This window comes from Anolis sagrei, chromosome 9 (genome assembly GCF_037176765.1).
Source record: "Anolis sagrei isolate rAnoSag1 chromosome 9, rAnoSag1.mat, whole genome shotgun sequence".
Taxonomy (NCBI): domain Eukaryota; kingdom Metazoa; phylum Chordata; class Lepidosauria; order Squamata; family Dactyloidae; genus Anolis; species Anolis sagrei.
The window spans coordinates 27,997,190-28,013,103 of record NC_090029.1 but is presented as its reverse complement, the minus strand read 5'-3'; the positions used below and the strand labels follow the sequence as shown (position 1 = coordinate 28,013,103).

The 15,914-nt window shown below is 43.4% G+C and overlaps 1 protein-coding gene across 12 annotated transcripts in view; it reads left to right on the top strand.

Annotated features, from left to right (window-relative positions):
* SEMA6D (semaphorin 6D) overlaps window positions 1–11,412 on the top strand; it is a 589,599-nt gene extending 578,187 nt beyond the window's left edge. For all 12 annotated transcript variants that reach the window (XM_060755299.2, XM_060755293.2, XM_060755296.2 and 9 more), the window contains one exon: window positions 5,438–11,412. In XM_060755299.2, coding sequence (XP_060611282.2) covers window positions 5,438–6,744 — 1,307 coding nt within the window. In that variant the 3' untranslated portion in view covers window positions 6,745–11,412. The remainder of the gene's footprint in view (window positions 1–5,437) is intronic.
* Window positions 11,413–15,914: the final 4,502 nt, after the last annotated feature.

Here is a 15,914-nt window from a genome sequence, read left to right as displayed (position 1 = left end):
TAGAAGCATTCTCTCCTGACATTTTATCTGCATCTATGGCAAGCATCCTCAGATCTCGCAACCTCTGAGGATGCTTGCCATAGATGCAGGCAAAATGTCAGGAGAGAATGCTTCTAGAACATGGCTATATAGCCCAAAAAACCTACAACAACCTAAGAAAATTGAGTTTATATATCTGTGGAATATCATTGGACAATTTCAACAGAAAGGAAGGAGCCATGAAAATGAACTAAATCTGGCTGCCAGTATTTAAAAAACTTTAAAATCGTAACAGTAAATAAAGAACAACACTCAAAAACAGGGGAATTCCAGACAAGAAACAATCAGGGCCAGCTAATCACCTCCCAACAAAGGATTCCCCCAGGCAGTAAGAGGCCAGACCTTTAAACTGCTAGGCCATTAAATGTTAATCAAGGTGTTCAGTTGAAACATTCACACGTACCTCAAGGCAAATGAGGTTTATACAACTATGAAATGTCCAAGGTGGGAGAAAGAATTCTTGTGTGTTTGAGGCCAGTGTGAATGTTGCAATTAGCTAGCTTGATTAGAATGGAATAGCCTTGCAGCATCAAAGCCTGCCTGCCTCCTGCCTGGGGGAATCCTTTGTTGGGTGGTATTAGAACAAGAGCTCTTTCTCCCACCCTGGACATTTCATAGTTGTATAAACCTCACTTGCCTTGAGGTAGGTGTGAATGTTTCAACTGAACACCTTGATTAGCATTTAATGGCCTAGCAGTTTCAAGATCTGACTTCTTACTGCTAGAGGAATCCTTTGTTGGGAGGTGAAAAGCTGGCCCTGATTGTTTCTTGTCTGGAATGCCCCTGTTTTTGTTGTTCTTTATTTACTGTTATGATTCCAGATATATAAATGCCAATTTTCCTAGCTTCCAACAGACCTCACAACCTCTGAGGATGCCTGTCATAGATGTGGATGAAACATCGGGAGGGAATGCTTCTGGAACATGAGCATACAGCCTGGAAAATTCACAACAATCCAGTAATTTCTGGCCATGAAAGCCTTCGACAATACAAATCTTCCACCCTTCTCCAGTCCTGAAATGTGAAGAATCATCCAAAAAAAAAGTTCACAAAAACTCTCACCCAGTGGGAGATTTCTGAACTTTTCTAGTCTTGCATGTGAAAATGAAAGAAGCAAGGATCCACATCTGTCAGGAGGATATAGAACAGCCGGGGCTGACTTAGACAAAGCATGCTCCCCTTAACCATTAAGCCCACTGCGTGAAGGTTGACCTTTTCTCGCTCACTAACTTACTTCCCCGGATTGTTCTTGATGATCCTATAAGCTACTTCATCTGCACAACTACTCAGAGAGAAACTTGGCACAGAAATCGAGAGAGAGAGAGGCAGAGAGAGAACGTGGCGCAAGGTCATCCAGGAGGCTTCATGTCTGAACAGAGATCACACCACTGGCTCGTTTTTCACACCCTTTTTGGAAAGATGTTCCCCGAAGCCTGTCTCTTTTATTTTCCTTTTCCGTTCCTCGTTTTCAGACTCAAAAGTCATCTGCAAACCTTTTTGTGTTTTATTACCCGCTGAAACGTATCAGGTTTCCTTCGGCAGCACATTTGTAATTTTGCTTCAGGTGTTTTATCGCTTGGTTGTCCTTTAAAACCAGTCCACGTTTGTCCAGATCTTGCTCACACGCCCTCAGTCACCCTCTGTGACATTTCCCGCAGCAAGCCGCCTCGGTCCTTTCCTCCTTTTCCTCATTCTGCACGAGCCATTAAAACCAATAACCCAGAACATTTAACTCTCTTCCAAGGCCTTGCCTCTTTAACACACACACACACACATACAAAAAGACGCCAACAACTTTGGCACTTTTCTATATTTTCACTTTCCTCCTACGCGGAATAGCACAATTAGATGCCTTTTGCCAAACTAACATTTGCTTAACAGCACATTGTCTGTGGTTGCTTTAAAATAAAAACCAAACTTTTGGGGAAAATTTGCAAACATAGAATAGGTGCATTGCAAAATTAACTCCGGCTTTGTTCTTTTTCCTCTTCTTCCTCTTCTAAGTGGAAATTCAATTTATTCTAGACCAGTGTTTCTCAACCTGGGGGTCGGGACCCCTGAGGGGGTTGCAAAGGGGTTTCAGAGGGGTCGCCAAAGACCATCAGAAAACACTTATTTCCGATGGTCTTAGGAACACCTTTGGCAGAGACAGCTGAAGATCTCTCCGCCTGTCCTTCTCTTCCTTTTTGGAAATAGACGGAGAATCCTCCCACCAAAAGCCCTCCTCTGCTGGGATTGGCAGGCCTGCTTCACACATGGCAGCGTGGTGCACATGTGTGGGCGAGGAGGAGCATGTGAGGCAGCTCACACCAGCAATTTCCTTCAAGGCATGGGGATTCTGTGTGAGAAGTTTGGCCGAATTCTATCAAGTGATGGGGTTCAGAATGCTCTTTGATTGTAGGCAAACTATAAATCCCAGCAACTACAACTCCCAAATGTCAAGGTCTGTTTTTCCCAAACTCCACCAGTGTCCACATTTGGGCATATTGAGTATTTTTGCCAAGTTTGGTCCAGATATATCCTTGTTTGCTCTCTGGATGTATGTGAACTATAACTCCAAAACTCAAGGCCAATGCTCAGCAAACCCTTTTGGTATTTTCTGTTGGTCATGGGAGTTCTGTGTGCCAAGTTTGGCCCAATTCTATCATTGGTGGAGTTCGGAATGCTCTTTGATTGTAGCTTAACTATAAATCCCAGCAACTACAACTCCCAAATGACAGAATCAATCCCCCCTCAACCCCACCAGTGTTCAAATTTGGGCATATTGGGCACTGGGAGCCCCTGGTGGTGCAGTGGGTTAAACCCCTGTGCCGGCAGGACTGAAGACTGATAGGTCGCAGGTTTGAATCCAGGGATGAGCTGATGAGCTCCCTCTATCAGCTCCAGCTCCCCATGTGGAATGAGAGAAGCTTCCCACAAGGGTGGTAAAACATCAAAAAATATCCAGGTGTCCCCTGGGCAACGTCCTTGCAGACAGCCAATTCTCTCACACCAGAAGCAACTTGCATAGATAGATAGATAGATAGATAGATAGATAGATAGACAGACAGACAGACAGACAGACAGACAGACAGACAGACAGATAGATATCGGGTATTTGTGCCAAATTTGGTTAAGTGAATGAAAATACATCCTGCATATCAGATATTTACATTACGATTCATAACAGTATGAAGTGGCAACAAAAGCAATGTTATGGTTGGGGGTCACCACAACTCGAGGAACTGTATTAAGGGGTCGTGGCATTAGGAAGGTTGAGAAACACTGTTCTAGACTATACAAACACTAATATCTTTCATTAGCTGCATGGTTTTAAAGTTACCTTCTTATCCAAATGTCCATTGCTGATTCAAATGCAGATAGATGACTCTTGGCTTTTTAAAAAAATGCAGAGTATGCCATTCCTAAAAATTTGAAAAAAAATAGAATTCATTTTGTGTTGGGGGCAGAGGAAGGGGAATTAACGTAGTTCTGACAATGCAGTGTGGGCATTACACAGTTTTACATGTTATTTGCATAATCCCATCTCACTTCTGATTCTGATTTATGAGTCAGGCAGGGAATTGAGAGAGAAATCCATCCATGAGTTATTAATTGCAGGCTTGCAGAGTGGCACCTTCTCACCTCAATTTTCCAGCAGAAATCGTTAAAGTTAATAACATACAAGCTACTATTTGTGAGTCTTAAAGGGGAATTTGGGGACTGAGAGAAGGAAGAGTATAGCATTATAACGCATGTACGCACAGCTCAGATCTGCATACCCTTCAGCACATATAGGTTTGCCCTCTTAGCAAGAAAATGTAGGAGTCTTTCTGTACTTGTGGGTCCTTCTAGTTTGGGAAGCCATTACCAGGAGTGGAAGGAGAGCATCTTTGTTTTTTCCACTTTCCTGGGGTCCTGTGTCTCTAACTTACAGAAACTGGAGAGCTGATTGTACACCAAGCACAGGCAAACTTGGGCCCTCCAGGTGTTTTGGACTTCAACTCCCACAATTCCTAACAGACTATGGCTGTTAGGAAATGTGGGAGTTGAAGTCCAAAACACCTGGAGGGCCCAAGTTTGCCTGTGCTTGGTGTACAACATCCACTCACTCACACAAGCAAGCATTGGTTTTCTTTACCAAAGAAAATAATGACAGCTGTGTGGTAATTTTTCCAGGCTGTCTGGCCATGTTCCAGAAGCATTCTCTCCTGATGTTTTGCCCACATCTATGGCAGGAATCCTCAGAGGCTGTGAAGTCTGTTGGAAATTAGGTTTATATAACTGTGGTCCCCAGTGGCACAGTGGGTTAAACCGCTGAGCCGCTAAACTTGTTGACCGAAAGGTCGCAGGTTCGAATACAGCAAGCGGCATGAGCTTCCGCTGTCAGCACCAGCTTCTGTCAATCTAGCAAATGCAAATCTGAATAGGTCAATAGGTACCACTCCGGCAGGAAGGTAACGGCACTTCTTGCAGTCATGCTGGCCACATGACCTTGGAGGTGTCTACGGACAACGCCGGCTCTTCAGCTTAGAAATGGAGATGAGCACCAACCCCCAGAGTCAGACACGACTGGATGTAATGTCAGGGGAAAACCTTTACTCTATATCTGTGGAATTTCCAGGGTGGGAGAAAGAACCCTTGTCTGTTTGAGGTAGGTGTGAATATTTCACTTGGTCACCTTGATTAGCACTGAATAGCTTAGCAGTTTCAAGGTCTGGCTTCTTACTGCCTGGGTGAATCCTTTGTTGGGAGGTCATTAGCTGGCCCTGATTGTTTCTTGTCTGGAATTCCCCTGTTTTTGAGTGTAGTTTTACTGTTATAATGTTAGAGTTCTTCCTCATATTCAGATGGAATCTCCATTCTTGTAGTTTGAAGCCATTGTTTCACACCCTAGTCTCCAGGGCAGCAGAAAACAAGTTTGCTCCCTCCTCCCTATGACTTCCTCTCACATACTTCTACATGGCTATCATGTCTCCTCTCAGCCTTCTCTTCTGCAGGCTAAACATGCCCAGCTCTTTAAGCCACTCCTCATAGGGCTTGTTTTCAAGACCCTTGATCATTTTAGTTGCCTTCTTCTGGACACATTCCAGCTTGTCAATATCTCCCTTCAGTTGTGGTGACCAGAATTGGACACAATATTTATGAATCATTCCAGACAGTGGCCCTAGAAACATGAATTGGCTGAAAGTGTTTCCATACTTGTCAGGAATTGCTTGATACTCATGTTTAGCTTTGGCAAGAGCAAGAGGCTCAGGAGATAGATCTTTGTAGAGTGCACACAATTTCCACACTACTGTGCAAATTTGAGGTGTTAAGTCTCTCTTCTGAATACTAAAGGAGATAGGGTTTGATTCTGATGATGTTGTCGTCCAAAATAAAACATGTTCTAATCTATCAATATGTATGTTTGTTGTAGGTGTAAGGTGGGAAGTCCAATCAGGCGAGTCCAACCAAATGGTACACATGAATGTCCTCATTACTTGTGTCTTTGCCGCTTTCCTTCTGGGAGCCTTTATTGCAGGAGTGGCCGTATATTGTTACCGGGATATGTTTGTGAGAAAGTCCAGGAAGATCCACAAAGATGCCGAATCCGCTCAGTCTTGTACGGACTCAAGTGGAAGTTTTGCCAAACTGAATGGTCTATTTGATAGCCCCGTCAAGGAGTATCAACAGAATATTGACTCGCCCAAGTTGTATTCGAATTTGTTGACAAGTCGAAAGGAGTTGCCACCTACTGCTGACACAAAGTCGATGATGATGGTGGACCACAGAGGCCAACCACCAGAATTGGCAGCTCTTCCAACTCCGGAATCAACCCCAGTGCTCCAGCAGAAGACTTTACAGGCCATGAAAAGTCAAATGGACAAAGCCCAAAACAACCTCAGTGCTTCTAGAAAAGAGACACCTCTCAAGAGTCCTCAGTTTTTTCCATCCAGCCCCCCACCCCATTCTCCTTTGAGTCATGGACACATCCCTAGTGCAATTGTTCTTCCCAACGCCACGCACGATTACAACATGTCCTTCTCCAATTCCAATGCGCACAAAGCTGACAAAAAGATGCAAAACGTGGACCACCCGCTGACAAAGTCCTCAAGCAAAAGAGACCACCGGAGGTCTGTCGATTCCAGGAACACCTTGAACGACTTCCTGAAACACTTAAATGACGCCCCGAACAACCCAAAAGCCATTATGGGCGACATCCAAGTGGCTCACCAGACTTTAATGCTGGATCCCATGGGAAACATGACCGAGATCCCTCCGAAGGTTCCGAACAGGGAAGCCTCTTTGTATTCTCCTCCGTCCACCCTCCCGCGAAACAGTCCAACCAAACGTGTGGACGTCCCTTCAACGCCTGCCGTCCCCATGACCTCTTTGGAACGACAAAGGGGCTACCACAAAAATTCCTCCCAGCGGCATTCTATATCAGCCCTCCCTAAAAACTTAAACTCGCCCAACGGTGTGCTGTTATCCAGGCAGCCCAGTATGAACCGGGGAGGCTATATGACTCCCACGATGGGCACAAAGATGGACTACATGCAAGGGACGCCGGTGAGTGTCCACCTACAGCCTTCCTTGTCGAGGCAAAGCAGTTACACAAGCAATGGGACGCTCCCTCGGACAGGCATAAAGAGGACACCCTCCTTAAAACCGGACGTGCCGCCTAAACCCTCGTTTGTTCCTCAAACACCTTCAGTCAGACCGCTGAACAAGTACACCTACTAAGACTTGCCTTTTCTGATCAAGGGCTGTGGGAAGTTGTCGCAGAAGGGACATGAAAACAGAGACTCGCTTGTCACTGGCAAAGAGAACAAGCGGCCAAAGATGCTCTTTTAACTCCAGCGACATCTTGTTCCGCCACGTGCCCGGCCTCCGGCAAGACCCAACTTGCTAAACCTATTAAAAACAAAGGAAGGTGCTGGCCATTGCTTTTCTTTTGTTTGGAGCCGAGGAGACATGTAGCACAAAGGGGAAAGGGACGCTTGGACGGTTCTGGAGAGCCGTTCAAAGACCTTGGGGAGGAAAGAGGGGAGGAAAAAAGAGGATCTGTCAGCAAAAATACTTGAAAATAATAATAAAGATAAAATGGGGTTCATTTTTAGACTGCCATAATGTGTAGTCTTCCCATGAAATGTGAACATTTTAATATGTATGCATTCGCCTTGCCTCTTGCACAAATGTCAGAAAATGATAATGTCTCAACAAGTATGTTGGTTAATAAGCAACTTGCTGAACTTTGATCTGTACTCCAACTGTAGCATTTTTATTTTCCTCCAAAGGATGACATTTTGTTTATGATGCAGATAAAAAGCAGTGGGTTGTGTGTGCGTGTGTGTGTGTGTGCATGGGGTGGGGAAGTGTGGGTGTGAATGAGCCACAAAAGTGAGGAGGGTATTCAGACTCATTGCATCCTTGAAGTTATTGAGATGTTTACATTTGAGCATGACCGAACAACCTCCTGCCTCCAATCCAGATGCTTTTCCATGAAGCACATTATAGATCTTGTGTACAGATTTTGGCACAAGGCAGCGATTAGGTACTATTTGAAGCTTTGGGAGGTATTTGTTTGAACTCATGCTGTCATGAAATCAGATTTCTAAATTCCAAATGTAGCATTCATGGGATTTCTATTGGTACCCAACCATTTACTGCCCAATTTACTGCCCAAGCTGAAGATGAGCTGCTGGCGCTTTCTATTCTTTGCCCAAGACAGGGACAATTCCTGTCATAGTCATAGAATCAGTGAGTTGGAAGAGACCTCATGGGCCATCCAGTCCAACTCCCTGCCAAGAAGCAAAAAAAAAAAACACATTCAAAGCACCCCCGACAGATGGCCACCCAGCCTCTGCTTAAAAGCCTCCAAAGAAGGAGCCTCCACCACACTCCGAGGCAGAGAGTTCCACTGCTGAACAGTTCTCGCAGTCAGGAAGTTCTTCCTAATGTTCAGGTGGAATCTCCTTTCCTTGGCCCCACCTAATATAGTACAAAAATATTTTCTTAGATATCTGAATGAGACAGAATAAGCAAAGAGCAAAGAATAGTAACAAAAAGGTAGTAAGACATTCCATAGCAGGAAAGACAAATGGATAACAAAACCTATTTTCCAGATAGTGGTGGCAACCCACCAACAGCAAGAAGGGTAGGATCATCCACCCAACAGTCTTTTCCTAATGGGAAACAAAAGAGTAAAGCCAACCGGTTGTCTCTTGGCACCACATACACCACGCACAAAAGCTGAGCTCAAGTCAAAGGGAACGTATACCTCTCTGCATCTCCAGAGACTGTTCACACTATCACCTGCTCAACTTGAACTTTAGATGTAGAACGTATGTCAGTAATGTTTGGATCAGAGAGACTATGGGTGGATCCACACTGCACAATTTTAGCATAGGTTGAGCATCCCAGCTTTGGACCAGAAGTGTTTATTCCTTTGGGGTTTTGTTTTTGGAAAACCTGTATTTACATATATGTGCATAACGAGATATCTTGGAATGGGACGAAGTCTATATACCAAATTAATGTACGTTTCATGTACACTTTATGCACATACCCTGACAGTAATTTTATGCAATATTTTATATAATTTTGTGCATGAAACAAAGCTTGTCTACATTTTTTTTTCATGTCAGGAGCAACTTGAGAAACTGCAAGTTGCTACTGGTGTGAGAGAATTGGCCATTTGCAAGGACGTTGCTCAGGGGACGTCCGGATGTTTGATGTTTTACCATCCTTGTGGAAGGCTTCTTTCATGTCCCTGCATGGGGAGCTGGAGCTGACAGAGGGAGCTCAACCCACTCTCTACTGATCTGTCAGTCAGCAGTCCTGCTGGCACAAGGGTTTAACTCATTGTGCCATCAGGTCTCCATTCAACCATCAGAAAGCAAAGGTCTCAGCCAGCCATATAGACAATTTTGGATTTTAGACTATTTCCGATTTTTGGATAAAGGATGCTCATCTTGTAGTTCCATATCATGTTAACTACCATTGTTCCATTATAGAAAATCCTGGGATTTGTAGTCTCTTGTACTCAGAATTACCTGCTAGACAACACTAATGCTGTTGCTTGAAGAAGTACACTAAAGCATTCTATATCTCTTCCCAAATTACTCATCCCAGTGTTATCGAAGTGCTATAACCGTGCAGTGTAGATCCTGAGAAAGAGAGAGAGAGAAGAGGGAGCAATAAATATGGAGTAGTACTGCATTTCCAACAGAATGAAACACCAATTGGCCTGGCAGGATCTGTCCGTGACAAATGTCACAATTGTGCGGACAGTATGCTTAGCGTGTGGTTTCTCCAATGTCATGCCGGTAATGACGATATCGTGTAAATAATATTCTGTGTGAGTTTACCTGGATCTGTGCATTTTGTGCCTTATTCATGGAAATGCTTCTTTTTTTTTCTTCCTCCAAGAAGGAGAAGAAGCAACTGCAATTAAAAACCTTGTCAAGTGATCCCAGTAATAGCACATCATAATTCCCGGAGTGCCAGCTGTACATTCACTCAACAGTTTCCGAAAAAGATGAAAGCAACCAGGGCAGGGAGAGAGAGGGATACTGAGCAAGAACAATTAATTAACAATGAAAAGGCAGCCTATAAGCCAAGGAGACAGCAGCATTAAATCAACCTTGCTGTGCTAAACATTCCACCCCAAACTCGCTTAAAGATCAAACAGTTATAATGTGAAATCATAGGAGGGTTCGAGGGTAATGGAACACCTGCCGCAGCGCACACAGTGCGCGAGTGGGTTGCTACAGTATGCGCTTGCAGCCGATGTTCATCACAGATGGCGAGCTTCCAAATGATGCCCAGCCACTTGCTTGGTGAACATTAGCATTAGAGTAAGCCAACACAAGGGAATAGACATGAGCCAATAGGGCAAACACCTTCGGTCCCGAATGGAGGTTTTCATTATACGAGGGTTGAATGAAAAGTAATGCCTCCACCTTCAAAACTCCTCAACAGATGGCAGTACTGGTATGTGGCAGGTACTGGCTTGTTCAGTAGACTCTCCTCTACAGTTCCAATTTGGCGGGAAACCTTAGCATTGAACAGTTGTGTTGTTAAAGTGCGAAGTATAGAACCCTGCGCAGATGGTCGGTCAATGCAACTTAAGCAACGTGCGGACATTGAATCCTTGACAGTAGAAGGTGTCACCCCGAAAGAGATTCATCAGAGAAGGCAAGCTGTTTATGGTGATTGTGTTGATTTGAGTACTCTGCATCATTGGGCGAGTAAGTTTAAAGATGTTGAGGTAGGAACATCTCTGACTTGCGTGACAAACAAAGATTTGGACGTCCTGTGACAGCAACCACCAGGTTTCACAAGCAAAAGATTGACAGATTGATTCAGGACAATCATGTCACTCAGAGAGAAATTTCAAGCATAATCAGCATTTCACAAGAATGTGTGGGTCACATTATTGCTTTGCTTGGCTGTCGGAAGATCTGTGCACAATGGGTACCCAGGGTGAGAGAAATGTGAGACGCTGGTTGCGGAAACAGTGTCAACTTCTTCCATGATGGCTTCAGAAAACTTGTTCATCGTTGGCAGAAACATATCCAATTGTCTGGTGATTATGTGGAAAAGTGAATAGTGTTAGTTAAAGAGCACATTCTAAGGATTATTTCTGCGTTTGGTTTATTAAAATATTCCCATCCAAACCCAAGTAAAGAAGATGGAGGCATTACTTTTCATTCAACCCTCATATGTCCCCCTCACTCTGCAAAAAAAGAGGTCTTAACTCTTTCACCCAAAATATCCTTGTTCCTGAATATATGCTATTATTCCCCCTTTTCCATTCTGTATGTCGGCCATTAAAGGACTTTCACTCTCCCTCCGAAAATACCGAGGGTCGTTTATTTTGCTTAAGAACATTTCAACCATGAGACTAATACGTTTTTTTAAAAAAAATTCTAAAGACCGAATCAAATGACACGACTGAATTGACGTCCTTTACAAATATTAATGAATAATCCATACTTGTGTGATACCAGAACATAAATGTTATGTGAACCCAAATAACTTTCTGTAACAATGTGCTGCCTTGTTAGATGGTAATGTGAGTCCTCTTCAGTATTTATGTTGAAATCTCTTTAACATTCAACATAGTCTTGGTTCTGTTAATTTATAATTTTATGTTGGGTTTGGGATCAGTTTTTTTTAAAAAAAGAAATATGCTTTATCCATTTGTGCAAAGGTAAATGCAGATTGTATCTTTTTTAATGGTACAGCTTACAAAAGTAACCCTAAAAAAAGCTGCTCTATACAGTCTATAGAGTACTTTAACATGTATAGATATCTTGTAAACTTGTATTGTGGATGTGTAAATAATACGTCCTTTGGGTTTTTAACACCGCATGTAAAGTCAAAATAAACTATTCAAAAGAAGTATCTCAGATTGACTTTCTGCAGTTGAGGGATGCTAAGAACCATTCTTTAAGAACTGTGGTCCGTGGACCACCCGTGGTCCGCAAGAACAAAAATATGGTCCGTGGCCTCAACATTACTACAATGTTGCCTTGAAACCACACAGCAACACCCTCTTATACTGCCGAGGCAATAGGGATGTTTGGAGGGGAGAGGCTGACTACCCTCAGAAGATTATCATTACCACATCAGCTCTAGATTATTACATATGGTTTTCTGTGGGTACAAGGACATTACCCAGGAGACACTCAGGTGCTTGATGTTTACTATCTTTGTGGGAGGCTTCTCTCATGTCCCCACAGGTCGAGCTAAAGCTGACAGAAGGAGCTGAACCCACTCTCCCCAGACTCAAACCACTATTTATTTATTTATCGTGTCAGGGGCAACCAGTCAATTATATTACATTTCTAACAGAACAAAACAAACAAACAGACAAAACAAAAAATTTGCAAGCTTGGTAGTTGATTAAATGTCCTTTGACCAGTACCTGGCCACTTGGAGTGCCTCTGGTGTTGCCGTAAGAAGGTCCTCCATTGTGCATGTGGCAGGGCTCAGGTTGCAGTGCAGCAGGTGGTCTGTAGTTTGCTCTTCTCCACACTCACATGTTGTGGATTCCACTTTGTAGCCCCATTTCTTAAGATAGGCTCTGCATCTCATGGTGCCAGAGCACAGTTTGTTCAGCGCCTTCCAAGTCGCCCAGGGAGGAGTCTCTCATTCCGTATCACCCATTGGTTGAGATTCTGGCTTTGAGCCTGCCATTTTTGGACTCTCGCTTGCTGAGGTGTTCCAGTGAGTGACTCTGTAGATCTTCGAAAACTATTTCTAGATTTAAGTCGTTGATGTGCTGGCTGATACCCAAACAGAGGATGAGCTGGAGATGTCTCTGCCTTGCTCCTTTCACTATTGGCTGCTACTTCCCAGCGGATGTCAGGTGGTGCAATACTGGCTAAACAGTGTAATTTCTCCAGTGGTGTAGGGCGCAGACACCCTGTGATAATGCAGCATGTCTCATTAAGAGCCACATCTACTGTTTTAGTGTGGTGAGACGTGTTCCACACGGCATGCATACTCAGCAGCAGAGTGTCTGGTTGTGATCCCCAGGTTGTGCCAGTCAGCTTACAAAATTCAAGCCACTGACTTGATGGTCATCAGTCCTGCCAGCACAAGGATTTAACTCACTGTGCCACTGGTGGTCCGAAATAACTAAAATACGATCTGCGACCTCACCATTACTACACCGTTGCAACAAGAGCGACTGGTCTCAAGAAACTCTCGTATAGTGCCGAGGCTTAATAAACGCATGCGCAAAACCACTTATATATACGCAAGCACACATATATATCCATACACACACACAAAAAACCACATCGACACAGACTGGGCCACAACAACACGTGGCAGGGAACAGCTAGTACTGAATAAAATAAGACATCCCCTGAAAATAAGCCAGAGTGTGTCTTTTTGAGGAAAAATAAATATAAGACCGCGTCTTATTTCCAGGGAAACATGGTAATGTTGGAGAGTGGTCCTTGGTCAAGTTGTCCCTGGTCAAAAAAAGGTTGGGGACCATGGTTTAAGAACAACAACTGCAATGAAACACAGAAAAAGAATGAAGCAGTTTGTTTATTTATTTAATTATTTCTATCCCACCCATATCAGCCCGAAGGCGACTCAGTTGATGATTGTCTCATTACAACACCAAGGATTTCGCTTCTGCCCTTTCACCTTTTCATATTTGGTTGTTTTGCAACCTGGAATTGATGTGAATTTAATAGCCATTGCTACCACTTTAGTGTAGACAACATTTCGCTCTGAGTCGCCTCCGGGCTGATATGGGCGGGATAGAAATAATGTAAATAAATAAATAAATAAAATTTCAACATAAAAAGGTTACAAAATAGTTTTGTTGATGTATAAAAGCTAAGTCAGAAAAAAAAACAAACAGGTTGCCATCCTGTCACAGAAATAAGGCAACATGTACTTCATACATTAGAGGCCACAGTGACACAGCGGGTTAAACCGCTAATCTGCAGAACTTGCTGACTGGGTTGGCAATTCGATCCACAAGATGAGGTACACTCCCTTTGTTAGCCCCAGCTTCTGCCATCCTAGCAGTTTGAAAACATGGTGATGGCGCTCCATACAGTCATGCTGGCCACATGACCTTGGAGGTGTCTATGGACAATGCCAGCTCTTCCACTCAGAAATGGAGATGAGCACCACTGCTCAGGGCCAGACACAACTAGACTTAATGCCAAGAAGAAATTTTTACCTTTACCTACATCATACATTAAGCAGCAGTTGCACTTTGTGTGTCGTGCATTGTACAACAGCACCTAGTTATTGGCATGCATTTCACAGTGTTGCCATTCTTCATAGTGCATGAAGAGTTTACACCAACCAGAGGAGATCACGGCTATTTTGTGCCCATTTTCTTACATATGACTCCTGCAGACTTCCTTTACTCCTTTGAATTCTCGTGGCCTCATTCTTCTTCCTGCATAAAATAAGACGGTGAAGATTATTCATGATCTCCGTTGCACAGTATTCCCCAAAACTGAAAGAACATCCGGAACAGGTGGGTGGAATATCTCTCAATACAATGCCTGAAAAAGCACTTATCCGGGTTTCTGGTTTTATGAATGTATTCCCACCTACTACTAGAAAGAGCATGAACTTCCATCTATAGTCAGGCAGGATTTGGGGGGAGATACATCATTAATATAACTGATGAACACAACCACCGCCAAGTTGGCCATCCCAAACCCACTGAGACTGCTATCGAAAAATAGTAATGGCTTTTGTAATGAGAAGTCAGCGGAGGAGCTGGAATACAGAAAGGAAACAAGGATGCAGCATTATCAGTTTGCGCTGCCTTGGAGCATGGTGTAGTCTCCTTCTCTGCAGGCTTTTAGACTCTGGATGGCCATTTGTTGGAGTGCTTTGATTGTGTTTTCCTCCACGGCAAAGGATTGGATTGGATGGCCCATATGGGCTTTTTCAACTCTGTGATTATATGATATATGTAAGGATGTACAGTTAAAAAGTATGACTAGAACAAATATAGGGATAGGATACATTGCAGCTTGGTGACCTGGAGACTTGTACGCCTATCAAGTTTGATGTTGATGGATAACTTCATACTCTTCCATTCTTTTCTTGTCCTTCCTGATTTGTAATTTGGGCTGTTTGGCAGAGAAGGCTAAAGACCCTGTAAAGCTACAATTCCCATAAACCCATAACATTGAACTATGGCTGTTAAAGTGGTGTCAAAATGCATTCACTATACAGTGCAGATAATAACAATACATTATTTATATTCTGCTCTATCTCCCCAAGGGAACTCAGAGCAGATTACAAGATAAACAGAGAGGCAAATATTCAGTGCCTTTAATACAGTGGAATAACAATGACATACAAATACACAAAACAAAGGTAAAGGCTTCCCCTTTCATCTCCGGCTTTCTGGAGACAGTGCTCAACTCTGGCCATGGGGAGGTGCTCTTGTTCCATTTCCAAGCCGAGGAACCTGTTGTCCATAGACATCTCCTGTTTGTGTTTTCCGGCATGGCTGCACAGGCACCTTTATTACCTTTCTATAGAAGCAGTACCTATTGATCTACTCACATTTGCATGTTTTCAAGCTGCTAGGTTGGCAGGAGAGAGGGATAACAGTGGGAGTTCACTCCGGCGCATGGCTTCAAACTGCCAACCTTTAGGTCAGCAGATTCAAGAGTTTGACAGTTTGACCTGTTGCCCCATCACAAGGCCAGATGCAATGCTATCCAAGGAGTAAGCCTTATAAATTGCAACTGGACTTTCCTTTTGAGTTAACACAACTAAACATTATTGCCATCTGGTTGCTGTGAGTTTTTCAGACAGTATGGCCATGTTCCAGTAGCATTCTTTCCTGATGTTTGTCCTGCATCTGTGGCAGACATCCTCAGAGGTTTATCTGGAGGTCTGTTGGAAATGAGGCAAGTGGAGTGTATGTATATCTGTGGACTGTCCTGGCCACAGAATATTATTTGAGAACACAGAAATGCTGGTCCACCCGGACAACCACCATGTCAGACTACACAGAGAAGCCACTGAAATCCACAAGCACGTGGACAATTTCAACAGAAAGGAGGAAACCATGAAAATAAACAAAATCTGGCTATCGGTACTTTAAAAACCAGAATCAAGACAGTAAATAAAGAACAGCTCCCAGTAAGGGGAATTCCAGACAGCAAACAATCAAGTGCCAGTTAACACCTCCCAAACAAAGGATGCTTCAAGGCAACAACACTAAATGACTTTGCAGCTGCAAGGCTACTCAATGCTAACCAAGCTTGGCAATTGCAACATTAACTGTTGGTTCAAACAGACAAAGGGTTCGTTACCTCACCCTGGACAGTCCACAGATATATCTATATAAATAAAAATGTAATGTTCGTTTGTGGGATTAATATAACTCAAAAACC